The following is a 22301-nucleotide window of genomic DNA, read 5'->3' on the forward strand; positions in this document are numbered from 1 at the left end:
TCTCTCTCTCCCTCTGCTCCTTAATTTCCTTCACTACCTCTTCCTTCCCATCTATCTCCCTCAGCACTTATCTTTCTTCCTACTTCCTCTTCTTCCCTCTTGTCCAGGTCTCAGGCTTCTTATCACTTCCTTTTCCTGCCCTGTCAAACCAGTCTCGCTGAAATATCCTTCAAATTCAGCCTTGGTCTTTTTTTTCTTCTTTTTATTAAAACACACATTTCCCATAATAACACATGTACCGTACTTTTCTCAGGCATCAAAACACACACCACCTCTCTTTTACTGTCATGATACCTCACGGAGCCTCCCCCCCAGTAATCCATCATTGTATTATTCACTGTTTCATCTCACCGACTAAACTATGCCTGGCATTGACTGTATCCTGCTCTTCGAACCCAAACAACCCACCCCCACCCACCTACCTACCTACCCACCCCCACACCCGCACCTATATCATCTTTTAATCAAATCAAACCTCAAGTGGTAGGAGCACCTCTACAAACACCAGACCAGGCTCTCTGGTGGACAATGGATGAACTGGTACAATTGTGGCAAAGGATTACGGTCAGGCCTTTTGGTCATCCCAACTACAGCCAGTGGGAACCCCCCCCCCCCCCCCCCCCCCCCCATCCATACCCCCCCTGCCCCCCCCCCCCTCTTCCATCAAAACTGTACAGTCTACAAGTCTTTCAGTTCTGCATGTGGTCCTAGAGGAACCTGCCAATCAAAGAACAGACTCTCCACTGCAAAAAGAAAAACAACAAAAGAAGCAAAGAAAAGAAAAGAAAAGACAATTGTGGAGCAAGACGGCTTTCTTTAAAGCAGAGTTACAACAGCACTCAAATTTCTAGAAATGGAGTTGTGAATATGGCTATGGGTTGGACTTCTGCTTTCTTGTGGTTTTCTATTAAAGCTTTGGTCAAATGAGTGTACTGAATTTTTTAACCATTTTAACCAAATAAATAATTGTGTAGTTATTTGCGTTTGACTGCTTCTACCGGTGGTTTTCACATTGAAACGGTTTGTCCGCCGTTCTGCTTTTTATCTAAGGAAAGAACAGTGCGATTACTTCCTAGTTACACGTAGCCGACTGATGCTAATGTCTGGATACTCTTTAAAAGTAACACAGCTCATTGGGGAAAATGAAAAAAAGACATAAAACTGGTTTACAATGTTGCAAATCCTTTTTTTTTATTATTATTATTTTAACAATTTTATTTAGATTAACGTTTTCTTATAAAACATCTGTTATAATTTCACAACTGTTGGCAATAACTCAAAAAAAGAAATAAAACTTGTAGAAGAAACTCAGGAATGCCAGGTAAGAGTTACATTGCATGCGTCCCTCAGCGTTTAAAACAACCGTGGGCAGATTAAGGTGCTGATGTCCTGAAGACAACGGCTGCTTCCGCTGCTATGTGGGACTACAGGTTTCAACCGAGAACTTAAAAAACCTCAAACATTGTATACAACCGAAGAGAGCTGCCGCTACAAATATGCCAGGAAAGAATTCATTATTGAACTTTCACGTTTGATTAAAACTGAATGTAAAAAAATGTGTTGTGTTTTCATTCAAAAATATCTCTTTAGTTAAAGAAAGGGGGGGAAGAAAAAAAACAAAACAAACCCCGCTTTGTGTATCAGCTTGTGTCTTGTATCTGGTGTAGATCTTGGTGTTTTCAAGAGTGTGAAGTATGGCATGGGAGATTATTCCTGATTCTGTTCATCAAGCTCTTCCTTCAAAACACCTCCTCTCAACAGCCTTCACCTCAGCACCAACATCTAGTGTTCAAATATATAAATTTACTCTGGGGGGGGGGGGGGGGGGGGGGGGGGGGCTTCCATGCATTCTACTCCACGCTCCCTATAAAAGAGACTCCACGAGGAATCCTGTCGATACAAAACGGAACGTCCACAATCGTTCTTTGGATAAAAAAAAGAACGTGAATACTTAAATCCCGCTGTGCGTGTCCTACTACAGACAACCGAGGGGGAAAATCACTCGCACGGAAACGCGGTCACACATGAAAATAACTAACGTTAACACACACATACGCACGCACACAAGAACACTCCGCCATGTTGCTGCCTCAGCACAGCAAAACATGAGCAATCCTCAAACCGAGTCACACCGCACCAAAGTCCTTCATCTTCGCCTTAATATCAATGAGCAAAAGAAAAGAAGGGAAACGAAAGTAAATGTAAATCCATGTCACTGACGACAACAAAATAAAAGATTGTTAGCAAAGCGTGTTAAAAATGAACCCGTAAGCGTAAATCGACGTCTCTAACAAGAAAGAGAATGTTAGCTAAGGTTATTGAAAAACGAAACGGGTTACCAAAAAATAAAAAAGGTAAAATTAACCCACATCACTAACAAGAAAGAGAATGTTAGTCATGGGTTTCGGAGGGGGGGGGGGAAATCACTCAAAAGAGAAAAAAATTAAAATCGCACTTCAATTGAACTCCTTGAAAACTTTAATACTCTTATATGATCACACTATTGAACTGAAATATGGCAAACTACACCATGAAATCTCAGTTGGGTTCCAAGCACCCATTAAGCTATTCTCACCCAAACTTAAGTTCACCTTGAGGGAATAATGGCAATAAAAAATAAACTAAAAGGTTGCTCAACATGACATCACAACTGCACTCGTAACAAACAACAAAAACATCTCCTAACCCATGCCATATTGTAGCCAGTCCAGTCTTTGAAAACGGAGGCGAGTTTGTCATTCGTGGCAGTTTGAAACAGCATAGCAATCACTCTCTAAAATACCAGCAGTAACCCGAGTTTCTTCCTTTAAAACAGTCCTGTGTTTCTTTGTCTTATTTGGTCAGTGATGGTCAGAGACAGACGGAGAGAAAGGCATGTTTGTTGAAGGTAAAAAAAAAGAAGAAGAAAAAAAGAGAAACAAACAGCAGCACAACCTCCCTCTGACTATTGACGACACAAGTCCCTAGTCACACGGGACTAGTGTTACCCAGGGAGCCCCTAGTCACACTGGACTAGTATTACCTAGGGACCTCTAGTCATTTGCAATAATTGCGGAGGACGTCTGTGATCTCAATCGCGTGTGAATCTGCCATGTCGGTAAATTGTAAAAAGTAGAAATTCCAGCGCAAATTACGTACCACATTTCTGTAAACACAGTGCTCATCTGATAATATCAGTCCCGTTGCGAATCGGCATCTCTGTAATTTGGGGTGGTAATAAATGTTTTGGTAGTAGTAAAATCGATACAGGAAGGTTTTAAATGCGATTTGAGTACAAATGCCAAACCAAGCTGGTTCAGTGTGGAGATCGATAGGTCTACAATTCGCTTCTTGAAAAATATATATTAAATATATCCCCTGTCGGAAGTTGGTGCAGATACTGTAACTGTTATCCAGTTCAATGGATTGTCATAGAATTGAATTTAAAATGTCGAAGTAGGCCTATTTTGATCGCGCAACCCAAACAGTCAAAACTAGGTTTTCAACTTCAATCTCAGGACACACCTGGGTAAATAAAACGTATCCCGTGCGAAAGGGGCATCTGGATATCACACAATATCTCCTGTTACCATGGGTCCCCACGTAAATACTAGTCCCATGCGAATAGGGCTATAGCTGGATTCCCACAGTGGAGGTAATGGATGAAGTCAGACTCAGCACCTATCGAGACTCCTGGGGGAGCACTGCTCGGCTTAGTAGGTCCAAGGGGGAGCCTCCCAATATGGGAGGGCGTGTGGAGGCGGGGTGGCCGTGTTCTCCCCTCCCGCCTTCCAAGACTCCGGTTCAGCCGGGTTCCTCAGGAAGAGAGATAAGACGCGTTCAACTCCTCGGCGTGTTTATGCATGTGCTTGGACATCCCCTGCAGGACGGGACACAAGAAAAGACAATTAAAGCACTTTTAAGGGTTGTTTTTTAGTCGAGTGGTTATTGAAACTTTGGCGTGACTATAAGTTCTCCGGGTACAAAACCATCGGAAAGTTCACATTATCGGAATGTTCACCGTGTTGCCACCATGGTGATGTCACTATAATAATAATAATAATAATAATAATGGCTTGAATTTATATAGCGCCTTTCATGTACCCAAGGCGCTTTACAATAATACAAAAAAGGGGGGAGGGGAGAGGATAACGGTGACCTAAACTAAGAAACAAAAACAGAACAGAGCAAACAGAACAGGACAAAACAAAACTATGGCAGCAGTGGCAAAAACCTGAGATTCGCTTATGATGTGAATCTTTTCCTCATTGCTCTTTGGAGATGAAAACCTCACAAACATTTCCTAAAAGGTAGCCGAAGTGATTTGACAATCTAGTAACCAAAAGTGAGATATGATTAATTGAGTCAAAAGACCAAATTTGGAATACTTTTCAAGCAGTATGGATAAGATAGTCGTTTTGACAACCATTCACTGTAAATATCTGCAACTTATTCAGTTTTTATTTAACCAGGACATTCCCATTGAGATTGAGAATCTCCTTTCCGAGGGAGACCTGGCCAAGACACAAAAGGAGACAAAAAATGTATAATAATAAAAAAGAAAGAAAAAAGCACAGGGAACACACATTTCCAAATGTCCAACTATTTTCCAATTTCTGTACAGACATTTGGAACAGACAGCATAAAGAAGTACTGAGAACGCAAATAGTCCAGCACTTTTCTGTGTGATGAAGACACATAGGTAGGAAGGGCGATGGTGCTCGACTCTGAGACTGTGTCTCACTATTAGTCCCTGTGTTTAAGTATCTTTGTAACTGCTGCCTGTGAGTCAAGAGACATGAGACATGCATCGCAGCAGCTTAAATATAGCACATCCCACTCACAGGACAAACAAAGAACTCAGAAATCACAATTCCATGCTACTCGGTGTATCGCCATAGCGACCGCTGTCCAAAGTTACTTCATGCCAAGTGGGAACTGAGGCCCGAGAGATGATAGCGACCAACCAGCTGGTGTCAGGCCCATAAAATCTTAATTAGAAAGAGTCAAAGACCTGTTCACAGGAAGTGCCTGAGGGGAACCAAACGAGGGAACCCAAGCTAAAGCTCTTACTCACGTATAGGTCTCGTTAAATGTCACGTAGGGGCATGACCAAACCACATGCCACCCGACACCCAATAATTTGATGGAATGACACCACCTATGACGGAGGCAACGTCTAATGGAAAAGGTAATCTTCCCCCAAACTTTACAAACAGCCTTAAGCATCCATTCAACATGCTAATGTGATCTGATCGTGTGAAGAACATGTACTAGAAATAGTGGAGCCCATCGCTGTATCGGGGCTCCTCTCTACTCTAGTTTCTCTGGCTCTCATTGCTTTTCCTAAAACCCAAGACATTACCCTAGTATTTTTAGAAATGGCCATACAGTAACATGAGTCAGAGCTGTAGAATTCGTAATGAACACCAGGAAGTGTGGTAAGTTGTGTCTGCAACCACAACACAACACAACACAACTCCATTCCAAAACAGTCTTGGGCGGTTCAAAGTCAAATGCCCATAGCCCCCGGGGGAAGTGTGGATCTGACCGATTTAAAGCACCAAAACCGTGTTCCAAAACATTTCAACAGGTAAATGCGTAGGAAGAAAACAGGATTCTCAAGAAAATAAATTAAACAAGTTCTTTATTTTTCAACAATACTGGATTATTTCAAGAGGCAGGATGGCCCGGTTAACCATGACATTAGGTTTACAAGATGACCATCTCAGGTGTATTTAGTTAAAAATAATCAAATAAAAGGAGTCATCCCGGCTCTTGAAATGTCCCTGAAGGAGGGGGGCGCGGGCGAGACGGACCTGCTTGGAGCCGTTGCGAGAGGAGAAGAACTCGTCACAGTTCTTCCAGCGACACTTGAGCGTCTGGCAGGTGGGGCTGACGTGGTCGTTGACCAGGTGCTGCTGCAGGTGCTCCAGCACCCCGAAGATCATCGCGCAGCCGTGCCACTAGTCAACACAACACACCACAACCGCGTTAGTGATCTGGAATCAACAACAACCTGATTCTGTCAAACTTTTGTTTTGATTTATTTATGTGGTTTTAACCCGCCCAAGACCAATTCCAGGACCATGCATGGTAGGCAGGGACTACAGATGAAAACTAGCTCATTAGCTAATTCTGGCACATTTACATTGAAACAAACTGAAGATGTTGATTAATGTGCATTGTCCCTGGGTTAAAAAAATTTATAAACAAACTTAAACTTAAACCATACTAGCAAAAAAGCAACACATAGCGACACTGAACTGGCGGCTGCGCGCCAATTTTAATTCTTGCACGTTCCATACAAGCTCTCGCCAGACGCACCAAGCTCTCTTTAATACCCTGCAGATACCCTGGAATAGAGCATTGACCATATTCACACGGCGGCAATTTTGCGCTTATGTCATGCTCAGGTTGGGATTCCTTTCCACCCTGTTTTGCAAGGAATCCCAACTCGAGCATGACATAAGAGCAAATTGGCCGCCGTGTGAATATGGCCAATGGCACCAACACTGAGCGGGTTAGGGGGGTTTGATTCCCACTGCACCAACGGCACTGTACGGCGCCTTGGATGAATGTGTGTGTACCGAATGGCAAATACAACACGAATACAAAATTTGCAAAGATAATATTTTGTCCCATTCGTCCACAATCACAGCTATTACAATTCGCCCCCGTCCCTCATCTTACCCAACAGCGGTGGTTCTGCATCAGGTTCAGCTTGACCGCCTGCACACTGCCGTCGTAGCATCCCGTGTAGATCTGAAGCATAAAACACACAAGTGATGGGTTAACAACACCTAGTTTTCAATAACAATAATAATCATTTAAAAATAAATGTTTAAAAGGTCTCCTGTTCTGACACAGTGAGTGGAGTGAACAGAAGGGCCTACTTTCACAAACATCCTGAAACTTGTTCCAAACTACAATTATATCTGTCCCAAACTGATGACATTTATTTTTTAAATAAGAAATCCCAAATCCAGACAATTCGGTTGTATATGAATTCAGCCTTTTTTTTCATTTGCCGTCCCGGGGCGGTCCCTAAGATCTGTTTTGGACCAAACTGGACACAGTCTTTGACGTCCCTGAGACATGAGTGGACAGATCTCTCACCATGCTCTTGTGGATGGCCATACACATCACCATGTCGTTGTTCCCACCGTACATCTGCAGCCGGTCATGTGACTGTGGAGAAGGAAACAAAAAACAAGCAGGAGATAATGAGATTTAGGACCGGATATCGGCACTGATTACACAATTCAATGTGATTTCAATTCACAAGGTCCCGATTTGATTAGATTCAATATTGATTGAATTAGGCTTGATGGCGCTGGTTTCAAGGGACCAAAGATCTTTACGCTGATCCAAAGCGTAAAGCAATTGGTAGCCACACCATGAAAACAGGAATAGAGACATGTTCTACTCTTACAAAATTACTAGTTACGCTGCTGGCCAGTACCACTTATTATTTTCATACCCGTACATATTAATATAATACTACAACTCTGTACATACACCTGATTAGCACTATTACTCTTAGTAGTAGTAGTAGTACTAATTTATATATATTGTATACCCAGCTTAATCACCTGTTCATTGTATATTACAATTGCACTTTACTGTTACATTTGCACTCTGGTTGGATGTCAAACTTCTTTTCGTTGTACTGTACTGTATAATGACAATACGTTTGAATCTAATCTATTATCTAAAAGCAATGGGTAGCCACACCACAGAGAAATAAACAGGAATAGAGACTTCTTATGGAGCTTGATTAGACTGAACCGTTAAAGCAAAGAGAGAGACAGACCTGTAGCTCGTAGATGCGGACTAGTTTGTCCAGACATGCCGTCACCATCACCTTCCCCAGGATGGCCACTACCGTCACCGCGTGGTTGTGGCCTTTGTAAATACGCACCAGTTCTCCTGTCTGCTCCACGGAACAGGAACGAGAGGAGAAAGAGTCACGGTAAGAGACGTGGGATGTGTCATTTAAGAAGCATAACGTGGTTGGTTGCTTTATTTTTTCTTTTTCTTTCTGATTTCTGATTTCTCTGATTTTCTCTCGTACCAATTAGTCGTTGTGCCAATTCCCCCCCCCCTCCCCTACCTGGCTGCTGTATGCATGTTCTCCTACAAGTCGGTACAAGGGCGTCACGAGTCGATCGCACGCTTCCTCCGAGACGTGCGCCGACAGCCAGTGACGTCTTTTCACTTGGCAGCGAGGACTCTCATTGGTGAAGTGTAATGCGTGGGAGGGCACGCTATCTCCACCAAGTCCTGCCCCGCTTAGCAAGCGCCGAGACCTGACCTGTAGGCATCGCTGTCCACAACGCCAGATTCCCACCCGCCAGCTTCCCCACCCCCTAATACTGCCAATTGTATTAGTGTGAACGGCCAGCCAAGCTGGTGGCAACGCCGAGAGCTGGGCTCGAACCCAGCATCTCCTGCATTGGTGACGAGCACAATCTCCGCTATGCCACCTGACCGCCTGGTTGGTTGCTTTTTTAACTAGGGATGCACAGATACCACTTTTTCACTGTCGATACTGATCCAGAGTGCTGATCTGATCCAGCGCTTTTACTGAACAGTATAGACTTAGACCATCAGTTTGGGGTCAGTGGACACACATTTCTTTTTATTCTCCACTAGAGAGATCTAATATACTCCTCTGTAAATGCTATTATATTGGGGTTCTGTCCACCTTGCCTGCACTGCATCTTTTCCGCTGATGAGGTTGCCATTCTTGTCCAGTACTGCTCTGTCTAGGTCTCTCGTTGCACAGTGCCTTCGTAAGACTGTACAGTGTCTTCATTTGTTGTTTCCTTGCAGCTTCTTCTGCTTCACTTGCAATGTTCTCCATCCATTTCTTTTTGTCTGTCTTTATACTTCTCTTTGTTTCTCTATCCTTCTCTGTGTACTTTGCTTTTAGCCGTTTCTTGATTCTTTCTGAGTGTGTGCCAAGGATCCTCTTGTTTTTTGTCTTGCAGTCTCCTGTAGAACTAATTTTTTACTTGATCCTCTGCATCTTCTGTGGGTGCATAGATGTGGACAACTGTGAGCTTGATGTGTTGGGAATGGTACCTAGCTTGAATGATCCTTTCACTGACTGGTGTCCAATCTATCAGTGCTCTTGCTGCTTTTTTAGACATCACTATGCCCACCCCTTGTCTGTGGTTGTCATCATCTCTTCCTGAGTAAATGATGGATTCTCCGGTTGCAAGCTCCACTTTTCCTTGCCCCGTCCAGTGTGTTTAGCTGATTCCTATGATGTCGATTCCTCTGGTTGTCATCTCTCTTGCTACTATGGCAATATTGCCGCTCCTGTACAGTGTTTGTACGTTCCAATTCCCAATTTCTTTTTTTTTATCCACTTTTTCTCCCATTTCAATTTTTCTCCCATCCCAATTTCGTATCATCCAATTCAACCCTCCCCTGTCTCGAACGCTGTTTCTTGCCTCCCACAAGCCGGCTGCAATGTGGACTAAGTCATACATAGCACGAGTCCCCTCCGATACTCGAGGTAACAGCAGTCGCATCTTTCCACCTGCGCGGCGCGATCTCTCCTGTTGCAAGAAGGACTGGCTATGGCGTCTCGAAGATTGTGTGAATTTGCTCTGTTTCTGGTTTCTGTAATAAAGTGTTTTTCCGGGAGCGGGTTATATCAGCCCTCAGCCCAACCCCCAACCTGGAGGACCAGTTGGATCACTCTTCGTCTGGTCTCTCTCCTTCGACCTGTTCGGCATGGGTGACCCTGCTAGGAGTACAAGACTCCTGCCGACATAGCTCTAGGGGTCATTGAGACACACAAACTGCCCCACCGCGTTAAGGTGGTGATCCGTTGGAGCAGCCCGACATCCTATACTAGTGTCTATTTTAGCCTGGTATCAATCAATATACATTTACATTTATCATTTGTCATTTAGCTGACGCTTTTATCCAAAGCGACCGACCGACATCATATACTAGTATCTATTTTAGCCTGGTATCGGACCGAATTCCTAAACTAGTATCTATTTCAGCCTGGTACCATGTCTATTCTAGTTATCTTTTTTTTTTTTTTATTACTATTACTATTGTTTTATTGGACAATCGAAGCGGGCATGGCCAACCGCATTTCACGGTATGCCCTGGTATGTATGTGATAAATAAAAAAATAAAAATTGTATCCACTTTTTCAATCCCAATTTCGTATTTGTCCAATTCTACCCTCCCCTGTCTCGAACGCTGTTAGGCCATGCCTCCCACTGGCCGGCTGCAATGTGGACGAAGCCTTGCATCACGTGTCCCCTCCGGTACACAAGGAGGCAGCCGTTGCATCTTTTCACCTGCACAGCGCGATCTCTCAGCGACGAGGGTCTGCGTGGGAGGGACACGCCGCCCCCGCTGCTTCCTGATTCTGCTGCGCAGGCGCACCAACCGACCTGTAGGAGTCGCTGTCCACAACGTCCGATCCCCACCCACCAGCTTCCCACCCCTAACACTGCCAATTGTGTTAGTATGAACGACCAGCCAAGCTGGTAGCAATGCCGAGAGCTGGGCTCGAACCCAGCATCTCCTGCATTAGTGGCGAGCGCCTTGCCCACTGCGCCACTTAGCCACCTCAAATGAATAAAACTACCGGTATTGAATCTTGAATCTGAGCTGAACACCGGTATCTGTATCGGTGCATTAATGTACTGAATGACTCACGTGGATATTGTGGGCGTGGACGGTCTGATCACTGGAGCCACTGAACACCAGGTCATTCACCACCTGAGAGCAAAAGAGAGGAAGGCTGAATAAAGACCTCGTCCAACAGGTTAGTTAATTTCCATCCATGAGAACTGTGCTATTGAGAGAGAACTACCGTACTTTTCGGACTATAAGCCGCGGCTTTTCCCCCCATTTTTCGACCCTGCGGCTAATCTATGGATTTTTACAGCTAACTGGGCGCACTCCCTCAGCTCTGTGACCAAGTTCAAGTTCTTTAATAGTTGTCATACAGAAGTACAGAATACTTTCATACAAAATGCTTCTTACTGTTACGCTCCAGAGACTGTGCTAGACAAGATAGTATCAAATAACATAATAACATAATATAGCATGAATTTAGAAGAAAAAATGAGGTCACAGTGTTCGGTATAGACATATGTACAATGTTCTGAGTTACCATATAATATACAATACACAATACTATGCAGTGTACTAATGTACAGTACTATCTAGTGCAAAGCAGAAATGGGATGAGGTACAATTTTAGGTACAATTTACAGTAAGGTGTACGAGTTGTAGTGCAATCCTTCATCCATAAATATAAAGTGTGGGGAGTGGGTGCTACAGTGTGTTTGTTTAAAGTGAGTGTGTGCGTGTGGATGTGTGTGCTATGTGCGTTTGGTGGTTGTTGTTGTGTAGTGTTCATTCATTGTTCGTTTAGCAGCCTGATGGCCTGGGGATAGAAGCTTCTTCTGAGTCTTTCTGTGCTCGCCTTGAGACTCCTGTATCGCTTGCCTGACCGCAGCAGTTCAAAGAGGCAGTTGTTCGGGTGACTGGAGTCTTTAATGATTCTCTTAGCCTTGCCCTTGCAACGCTTGTAGTAAATGTTCTGGAGGGTGGGGAGCCCCCCTCCAATTGTGCGTTCGGCTGAACGTGTCACTCTTTGTAGTCTGCTTTGGTCTTGTGCAGTGCTATTCCCAAACCAGGAGGTGATGTTGCCGGTCAAGATGCTCTCTATTGTACATGAGTAGAAGTTCTTAGAAGTTAGCCATCAGATCAGACTCCTAAATCTGCTGCAGCAGTGCACGTCAACCACGTCAACAAACCATTACGGCAAGAGGAGTGCATGAGCAGCTCAGAGCTCCTCTTTCAACATGCTGCCTACCTACTGTACCCGGCGCTGCTAACTGGCTAACGTTATGAGAGCTAACGTTGCTACCTACTGTACCCGGCGCTGCTAACTGGCTAACATTATGAGAGCTAACGTTGCTACCTACTGTACCCGGCGCTGCTAACTGGCTAACGTTATGAGAGCTAACGTTGCTACCTACTGTACCCGGCGCTGCTAACTGGCTAACATTATGAGAGCTAACGTTGCTACCTACTGTACCCGGCGCTGCTAAGTGGCTAACGTTGAGAGCTAACGTTGCTACCTACTGTACCCGGCGCTGCTAACTGGCTAACGTTATGAGAGCTAACGTTGCTACCTACTGTACCCGGCGCTGCTAACTGGCTAACGTTATGAGAGCTAACGTTGCTACCTACTGTACCCGGCGCTGCTAACGTTATGAGAGCTAACGTTGCTACCTACTGTACCCGGAGCTGCAAACTGGGAGCTGCTAACTGGCTAACGTTATGAGAGCTAACGTTGCTACCTACTGTACCCGGCGCTGCTAACTGGCTAACGTTATGAGAGCTAACGTTGCTACCTACTGTACCCGGAGCTGCTAACTGGCTAACGTTATGAGAGCTAACGTTGCTACCTACTGTACCCGGAGCTGCTAACTGGCTAACGTTATGAGAGCTAACGTTGCTACCTACTGTACCCGGTGCTGCTAACTGGCTATCGTTCCTGTTTAAACAAAAATGTTAATAAATGGGAGCTTCCTCATACAGCCATCTCTTTCCCGACAATCCCCTCTGTGCACAAACCCTTACACATGGTAATTAAACATTAAAACACCTGCGGCTTATAGTCCAGTGCGGCTTATATATGTACACATCATTCAATTTAGCTGCTGCGGCTTATAGTGCGAAAATTACGGTATTGACAAGCTGTTGTAGAGAGATGTTTACCTCACTGTTTACTCATTTTTACTCACTGTACTTAGGCTGTACTTTAGATTGTATATTGTATATTCCTCTTTTACTTACTTTTTTACTTACTTTTTTTTACTGTATGAAGCACACTCTCAGGGGCTCATACAGAACCAAGCATTTCACCGTAAAGTACATGTATTTTATTGTGACAACTAATAAACAAACTTGAAACTTGAACTTGAGATGTTGTGCTCCCAGACAGACGTACCTTCAGGCAGAGCACCGTCTTGGTGTGACAGGTTACTGACGGACACTATTGACAAGCTGTTGTAGAGAGTCTACAGATTAAAGGCTCCTCCCAGGCGTACCTTCAGGCAGAGCACCGTCTTGGTGTGACAGGTTACTGACGGACACTATTGACAAGCTGTTGTAGAGAGTCTACAGATTAAAGGCTCCTCCCAGGCGTACCTTCAGGCAGAGCACCGTCTTGGTGTGACAGGTTACTGACGGACACTATTGACAAGCTGTTGTATAGAGTCTACAGATTAAAGGCTCCTCCCAGACGTACCTTCAGGCAGAGCACCGTCTTGGTGTGACCGTCCAGGCTGCGCAGCAGCAGTCCGCTCTTGGCGTCCCGCACGCTGATGCTGTTGTCGTAGGAGCCCACCAGCAGCAGCCTCCGGGCGCCCTCCTGGGCCGAGGCCAGGCAGCTCACCGCCCGGGGCCCGTGGCACTCGAACACATCCAGCTGCTTGTTGGTCTGAAGGGCCGCAGAGGTAGAGAGGAGGAGGAGGAGGGAGAGTGAGATTAGGATTAGTGGCTCAGGAGGGGAGAGCGGTCGTCTGGTTCCCGGTTCGATTCCGGGCTTCTCCTGGCAGCGCATTAACCATTTCACGATTCCGGGGCTTCTCCTGGCAGCGCATTAACCATTTCACGACCACACTACAGAAGGTTAACCCTTTCACTACCACACTACAGACGGTTAGGTTAGCCTTCTGTAGCGTGGTCGTGAAAGGGTAAACAGTCAACCGTCTGTAGTGTGGCAGTGAAAGGGTTAACAATTTGGTAGTGTGGTAGTGAAAGGGTTAAAGTGTCCTTGAGCAAGATACTTAACCCCTAACTGCTCCTGATGAGCAGGTTGCCACCTTGCATGGTCGCCTCCGCCGTCGGTGTGTGAATGTGTGAGTGAATGGGTGAATGTGAGGCATAAGTTGTAAAGTGCTTTGGATAAAAGAGCAAAATAAATGCAGTATAATATAAATGGAATGTCCATTTACCATTTAAAATAAATGTAGGGTTCTATTGGCTACTGTAACCAATTTAGTAGCATGTGCTCTTAAAAATAAATGCATGTTTCCAGGAAGACATCGATAATCATTTTCACAAATCATTTATTCACAGCGCTCCTAATTTGCTCCTTCAAAGAACAATGTCACCACAGAACCCTGGAATGTATTCTTTTGTTACACTTGGTGGTTCTCACCTTGAGGTTGAAGGTGACGACGGTGCCGTTGACCAGGCCGGCGTACAGAACATGCCAGCGGCTGTGGAGGCAGAGGACCCGCTCTGACAGGAAGAATTGGTCCACGCACTGCCGTGTCTGTGGTGGATAGGAGAAGAAAGGTCAGACAGGTCCACCACAAACTCACACAGGTGACAGGTCCACCACAAACTCACAGGTCCACCACAAACTCACACATGTCCACCACAAACTCACACATCCACCACAAACTCACACAGGTCCACCACAAACTCACACAGGTCCACCACAAACTCACACAGGTCCACCACAAACTCACACAGGTCCACCACAAACTCACACAGGTCCACCACAAACTCACACAGGTCCACCACAAACTCACACAGGTCCACCACAAACTCACACAGGTGACAGGTCCACCACAAACTCTCACAGGTCCACCACAAACTCACACAGGTCCACCACAAACTCACACAGGTCCACCACAAACTCACACATCCACCACAAACTCACACAGGCCCACCACAAACTCACACATCCACCACAAACTCACACAGGTCCACCACAAACTCACACAGGTCCACCACAAACTCACACGTCCACCACAAACTCACACAGGTCCACCACAAACTCACACAGGTCCACCACAAACTCACACAGGTCCACCACAAACTCACACAGGTGACAGGTCCACCACAAACTCACACAGGTCCACCACAAACTCACACGTCCACCACAAACTCACACGTCCACCACAAACTCACACAGGTCCACCACAAACTCACACAGGTCCACCACAAACTCACACAGGTGACAGGTCCACCACAAACTCACACAGGTCCACCACAAACTCACACAGGTCCACCACAAACTCACACAGGTCCACCACAAACTCACACAGGTCCACCACAAACTCACACAGGTCCACCACCACTAATAACCTGACAACCTGTGGTAACTAAGCACTGCTTAGAAATTAAAGAAAGAAAGCACGCCCAAAAGAGGTGCAAGTCATTGGTTTGTAAGAATAGAAAAAGAAGATGTCAAGACTGCCCACTTCTCTCTTGCAGTTAAAAATATGTATTGGACTCTGTCTGGTGAAACATGCTGGTGGTGATACTAATAATGTAGTCCGATAAATATAGTGTCTCCGCCACGCAGCACTAGACATGTTTTGCAAAACATGTAATATCTTTGGAACCGTTTATGATAAAGGACTCGCTTTCATCTCTATCGCTGTATCTGAATCAGGAGATTCTCTTCTCTCCATCAACCGCAGGCATTGTTCAACAAAAAACTAGATTATTTTCACTGGATGTTTTCTTTTACATCAAATATTGTATACTCTCACACAAGGTTAATGTATTGATGGTGACTCTACACTGCACCAGAAATAAAGGGTAGGTTCCCCTAACACTTGACACTGACTCAAATAATAAGTACACTGTCCAGGCGAACCCTTGCCTGTGTAGCTTTAGAGAGGGTCACATGGAAGAGAGGAGTGTTTCCTCTAAGGGCCGCTCACCTTGAGGCTGTAGCAGCGGATGGTCTGGTCACTGGAGCCAGAGTAGAGGCGGTGCTGGAGGCCCGGCATGGCCGACACCCACAGGCAGTTCACCTTAGAGGTGTGGCCCTCAAACACAGACACACACTTACGGGTCTGGAGGAGGAGGAGAGGAGAGGAGGAGAGGAGAGGAGGAGAGGAGGAGGAGGAGGGGAGGAGAGGAGGAGGAGGAGGAGGGGAGGAGAGGGGAGGGGAGGAGGGGAGAGGGGAGGAGGAGGAGAGGGGAGGAGAGGAGGAGGGGAGGAGAGGAGGGGAGGAGGAGAGGAGGAGGGAGGAGGGGAGGGGAGGAGGAGGGGAGGAGGAGAGGAGGAGAGGAGGAGAGGGGAGGAGGAGGAGAGGAGGAGGGGAGGAGAAGGAGAGGAGGAGGGGAGAAGGAGAGGAGGAGGGGAGGAGGAGGAGAGGGGAGGGGAGGAGAGGAGGAGGGGAGGAGGAGGAGAGGGGAGGAGGAGAGGAGGGGAGGAGGAGGAGGAGAGGAAAGGAGGAGAGGAGGAGTTAACCCGGGAGGGGAGGAGGAGGAGTTAAGCCGGGAGGAGAACGTACAAACGTCAATGAAAATACTTAAGACACATCTGATGAGGAGTGTGAGATTTCATGATTTCAAAAATAGTTTGTAATAATATTTTAGATACTTTGCTTATCTACTTGTAATTATTGAACAGGTTATGTTTATACCTCTGCTTCTGTTGTTAAGAGCAGAATTCGTTTCCCACAGATTCTTAATGTATTTGTGGCTGGAACAGGCAATATAGATTATAGATACAACCAGTTCTGTTTTCAATTTATAAATAAATTTTTTACATATTTTACTTTATTTTTATTATTATTATTTTCTTTTTTTTGTTGTCTAATTGTTTATTTGTGTGTATGTGGGCAAGTGTATGTGTGTATGTGTGTGTGTGTATGCCTGTATGCGCGTGTGTGCGCGTGTACGTGTGTGTATGTCCCAGTGTGTGAGTGTGAGTGAGAGATGGGAGAATGGATTGAGTGGGGAGCACAAGGAAAATTGTTAAAAATTGTTCATGAGAGTGACACTGAACATTCTGTAGATCTGTCGATTGAATGTGAAACCTCATGAAAAATAAAAAGATTTAAAACAACAATTTATAAATACTTGTAATAATATTTTAGATACTGGTATATATACAATTTTCATGGAACGCGTGCAATTCATGATTTCCTTCACGATACTTGAGAAGATGATCTGAGGGCTTTAGTTTAAACGTCCTGCTTTGTTTCAGGAATACACCTTCAATGGCTGTACACAGTCCTGGATGTGCCCAGAAAACAAACAAACTGAATATTCTGTATGTAAACATAAGTGGGCAACGTATACTGCAAGTCAAATATCACTATATCTTTGGGGGGGGGAGATTCAAAAATCTATTTTAGATTTTCTTTTTTTTATCTACTTTTTCTCCCCATTTTCTATTTTTCTCCCATCCCAATTTTTCGTATTATCCAATTCTACCCTCCCCTGTCTCGAACGTTGCCTCCCACTGGTCGGCTGCAATGTGGACCGAGCCTTGCATCACGTGTCCCCTCCGGTACACGAGGAGGCAGCCGTCGCATCTTTTCACCTGCACAGCGCGATCTCTCAGTGGCGAGGAGTAACGCGTGGGAGGCTCACGCTGCCCCCGCTACTTCCTGTTTCTGCTGTACAGGCGCACCAACCGACCTGTAGGAGTCGCTGTCCACAACGTCCGATCCCCACCCACCGGCTTTCCCACCCCCTAACACTGCCAATTGTATTAGTATGAACGACCAGCCAAGCCGGAAGCAACGCCGAGAGTTGGGCACGAACCCAGCATCTCCTGCGTTAGTGGCGAGGGCCTTGCCTACTGTGCCACTTAGCCGCCCCTATTTTAGATTTCTACGATAAGGTTAAAGTTGATGGTTAGAAAGATGAAACGTACCACCAGGTTGAAGGCCTTGACCGTGCGGTCCCCGGAGCAGGTGTACAGCACCCCGTTGTGGATCTGCATGGAGTTCACCGTCTCCTGGTGGCCCTCAAACTGGCCCTCGGTGGGCATGTCGTCATCCCCGAGATCGGATGAAACATCTACTAAAGCATGCACACACACACACACACACACACAGCAGGGTACAAATAGAAATTAATCGGAAAAAACAGTGCTACAGCTTTCCACATAGGCAGAGTCATGATCATATCCATTCAAATAAACGTTTTGTGAACTAATCAAAAAGGTGCCCCTCGACTCTGGAACCACCTCCCCCAGATCAGGTCAGCCGATTCGACACCCTAAAACCTACCTTTACTCAGTCTTTTTTGTGTAAGTGCGTATTTGTTTTCATGCAAATGCTCCTGCAAGTTTTTATTTGGATATCCGAGGCACTTTCCTTCTCAATTTTATTGGAAGGTTCTATACAAATACTAACTTTATTTACCTTTAAATCAGTTTTACTTTTACTTAACAAATTATTATCATTATTCGTATTTGTATTATCGTCATGATCATTAGTATTAATATTGTTATTATTAGTATTATTAATCATATTAACATTATTATTATTGTACCGTTCGTTAATTGAATAGACGTCGTCAGATGACAGGTGACACGTGCGTCTGAGACAGAAGGAGGGAGGGCACAGCGGCAATCAATACTGTATATTTCTGTTTAAATATACAGCAGAGACGCGTCCATCCATCACAGAGTTAACCAGGCTGTCCAGTCTGTGGACGTCAACTATCAGCTCTATGAATACCCTGCCCTTAAAAAGTAATTTGGGCACTCCGGGGGACTATTTTGATCTAGGGAAAGAGTGTGGGAGCTCTAATTCTGTCTCTTGACAAGAGAGCGCGTTCACATGTGTTAAGAGTATTTCTGATATTATTTGGGATACTTGAGTATTCTGGGTCTGGGTCGACGCATGTAAACGCAGTGTCCTGCGTACAATAGCCGAATAAGCTCACGGCCTATGAGAAAGTTGGAATATGATCGTCGGCATATGGTAATATTACTCCAGATTATGTCCGTTACTGTGCTCATGTACTTGTTAAATGGCAAATGGGGCGACAGTGGCTCGGTAGGTAGAGCAGTCGTCTGGTTATATAATAATAATGTAATAATGCAGGACTTGGAGATGTCTTTATTTGGCATGCAAACGACAGACATGTGATGGGCGGTACACACTAGGGCTGTCTTAAATACTTCGAAGCTTCGTTCGATGGGCATGGGATTCGAATATGAAAATAAAATTCGATTATATAAAAAAATATATATGATTTTTTTATTTTTTATTGCAAAATCAACTCTGCCTCTCTTTGTTAACTACAACAAGCAATGCTGTTTGTTATTTAAGATGAGGTCGGACTCGGCACTGACAGATTTGTGTTCATTGTGCTGCTTTTATAAAGCCTCAAATGACGGCTTACAATATTTCATGGAAGCAAAGTGTTTTGTTTGTCTAAGATTTAAAAAGGTTTAAACTTTACAGCACTGACAAAGTTGAACAAAGTGCTGTACAAGTCCCAAAAAGAAAAAGAATAATAATAATAATAAAAAAAGAAACATTTATAATTTTTTTTACATTTTTATTTTTATTTGGAAGCTTCGAATTAAAATCGAATCTCGGCCCAGAAGCTTCGAATTCCAAAATAAAAATCGAAGGTCAGCCCTAGCACACACACACTTTTTTTTGTATTTTTTGTATCGCCGATGCAATTGAGTCTCTGCACTTGACCCATCCGGCCATTCGGAGGTTCCCGGTTGGATTCCCGCTCCTCCCGGGCAGCGTGTCGAAGTGTCCTTGAGCAAGACACTTAACCCCCAACTGCTCCCGATGAGCAGGTCGGCACCTTGCATGGTCGCCTCCGCCATCGGTGTGTGAATGTGTGAGTGAATGGGTAAAATGTGAGGAACAAATTGTAAAGCGCTTTGGATAAAAGCACTACGGTATATAAATGCAGCCATTTACCATTTACTCGTTAAACTACTCAGTGCCATGTTTGCGCAGGAAAACACAAAATTTTATGTTACATTTTTTATTATATATACAGTATATTATTTTAACTTAAAATGTCAACAACAGCATCATGTTGTACATTTTATTTGTTAGTCAGAAAGAACATCTGATGAAAATAAAACGTGTTTTTAAAAGTTGTTAGAACTGTGATGTTATGATATGATTCTTAATGTATCCGTGGCTGGAAAAGGCAATACATGCAAGACGAGACATAATGAATGTGTTATAATTCTGTCCATTTTGTAAAGTGTATTTGTGGTGGGCCTGTCTGACACTGTGGTGGACCACCACCAATAGATCTACTATATTTATGGGAAACGCTGTCTTCCAACAAAATACCATGGTGTCATTGTAGACAGCTCTGTAGTGCCGTGCTGACGGAGTGACCTACCTATCGACGTCTTGGACATCTTGGGCAAGGCCGGGGGCATCTGGACGTCGCTGCAGGAAGAGAGACAGACGACACGTTAGGAACGAGAGAGAACGCCCCTGTCTGTTAGCGGCTTGGGCGGAAGCGGCTCTCCTGCTTTGATCTAAAACTAAAGTGTCTGCAATCAGGCCTAACCAAATTAATTGTTTGGTTCCTGTTGGTTGTCAGTTAAGGCCATGGGTAGGTAGGGAATTCATTAAAAGAAATAATAAAAAATTCCCACGGCAACTAGGGAATATGGAATCTTTTTATTTTATTTTATTTTATTTTTCCCGACAACATGGATGCATGTACTCTGCCGAGTGCCAGCATGTTTAATATCCATATACTAAAGGTTAAAATACAAAGACACTGTACTACAAAAGTACAATGTACAAAGGTAGTAGTATTAAAAAGTAATGCCACCCCTAAATACTACTCACTAAATATCCTGACGTTAGAGAGCTGTGCAAATATTGTGAAATACTTGCTTTTTATATATTCTCATTATTGACATGGACTGCACTTTGTTACTAAGATTTAATCAAACTTAAAACTTTTTTTTAAATTTTTTTACTCATAAAATAAATTTGTGTCGCACATAAATCGGTAGGGTCGGTCGGCAACCGGAACCAAACCATTTATATTGCATGGCCTCAGAGGCATGACTCAGACGAGCAGCTTGAGGTTGACCCTCTTGCTCGTCCCGTGGTTTACCGGGACCTGGGAACTCAGCATGTCACAGGAAGGGAGAGAAATCCAGCGGCTCTCTGAGGGCCGGTGGATGCTCTAAAAATAACTCTCTTTATGGATACGATTAAAACCAACGTGTTTCGTGCGACATACCTTCGTCAGGGTTACATGACCCAAAAAAAAGAGAACAATGGAGCTTAAATGCCTGTGTAAAATGGCCCCCACGAGTAAAATGGCCACCTAATTATCAACAGACCAATCAGAAAATAGGTTACATTCCTAGACTGACCAATGAAATGTGAGGATGAGTGTCTTTTATGACGTGATAATAATAATAACATTAACAATAACACATTATTATTATTATTATTATTATTATTATTATTATTATTATTATTATTATTATTATTATTATTATTATTATTATTATTATTATTATTATTATTATTTTATGACGTGGGAGGAAACTGGAGTACCGCGAGGAGACCCGCGTGAACCTGAGGAGAACATGCAAACAGCAAGGCCTACTGCCGGGGTTCTACCTCAGGACCTTCTTGCTGTGAGGCAGCAGTGTGACCACCAGCCATTACTAGTGTCATGAGCATCTAAGGTTATAAAAGGCATGATCTATTGCTGAACTACCTGTAGACTGGACATTTCCTTTCATGGCCTTTTGTTAACACCTCCCTCCCCCCTGTACCCTCTTTCCTTCACCCCTCACCTGGTCATCCCTCCCCCCTTGTACCCTCATTCCTTCACCCCTCACCTGGCCATCCCTCCCCCTTGTACCCTCATTCCTTCACCCCTCACCTGGCCATCCCTCCCCCTTGTACCCTCATTCCTTCACCCCTCACCTGGCCATCCCTCCCCCCTTGTACTCTCATTCCTTCACCCCTCACCCCTTGTACCCTCATTCCTTCACCCCTCACCTGGCCATCCCTCCCCCCTTGTACCCTCATTCCTTCACCCCTCACCTGGTCACCCCTCCCCCTTGTACCCTCATTCCTTCACCCCTCACCTGGTCACCCCTCCCCCTTGTACCCTCATTCCTTCACCCCTCCCCCTTGTACCCTCATTCCTTCACCCCTCACCTGGTCATCCCTCCCCCCTTGTACCCTCATTCCTTCACCCCTCACCTGGTCATCCCTCCCCCCTTGTACCCTCATTCCTTCACCCCTCACCTGGTCATCCCTCCCCCTTGTACCGTCATTCCTTCACCCCTCACCTGGTCACCCCTCCCCCTTGTACCCTCATTCCTTCACCCATCACCTGGTCATCCCTTCCCCGCCCCCTTTTCATCCCAGATAGCTTATAAGGTGACCCCACAGAGAGAGGGGGGTGCTTGACCCAGTTCTCCTGGCCAGAGAATGTCAAGTCCTCTACCGAACTCCTAACCTATATTGTATTAGATTTACCATGTTTTAACAACACATTTGTATCAAGTCAACCAA

The 22301-nt window shown here is 44.8% G+C and overlaps 1 protein-coding gene across 2 annotated transcripts in view; it reads right to left on the reverse strand.

The window, feature by feature from the left end:
* Positions 1-1165: 1165 nt before the first annotated feature.
* Positions 1166-22301, reverse strand: part of znf106a (zinc finger protein 106a) — a 43908-nt gene continuing 22772 nt past the window's right edge. Inside the window, exons 12-22 of one of the 2 annotated variants that reach the window (XM_084310632.1) lie at positions 20140-20189; positions 17678-17823; positions 15726-15860; positions 14204-14320; positions 13289-13480; positions 10678-10740; positions 7796-7915; positions 7099-7170; positions 6673-6744; positions 5799-5945; positions 1166-3859 (exon numbers count right to left, since the gene is read on the reverse strand). In XM_084310632.1, coding sequence (XP_084166758.1) covers positions 3797-3859; positions 5799-5945; positions 6673-6744; positions 7099-7170; positions 7796-7915; positions 10678-10740; positions 13289-13480; positions 14204-14320; positions 15726-15860; positions 17678-17823; positions 20140-20189 — 1177 coding nt within the window. In that variant the 3' untranslated portion in view covers positions 1166-3796. Of the gene's footprint in view, positions 3860-5798; positions 5946-6672; positions 6745-7098; positions 7171-7795; positions 7916-10677; positions 10741-13288; positions 13481-14203; positions 14321-15725; positions 15861-17677; positions 17827-20139; positions 20190-22301 lie in introns of both variants that reach the window. The other variant, XM_084310631.1, reaches the window with a different exon arrangement.

The sequence above is a fragment of the Notolepis coatsorum genome (assembly GCF_963971535.1).
Source record: "Notolepis coatsorum genome assembly, chromosome: 3".
NCBI lineage: Eukaryota > Metazoa > Chordata > Actinopteri > Aulopiformes > Paralepididae > Notolepis > Notolepis coatsorum.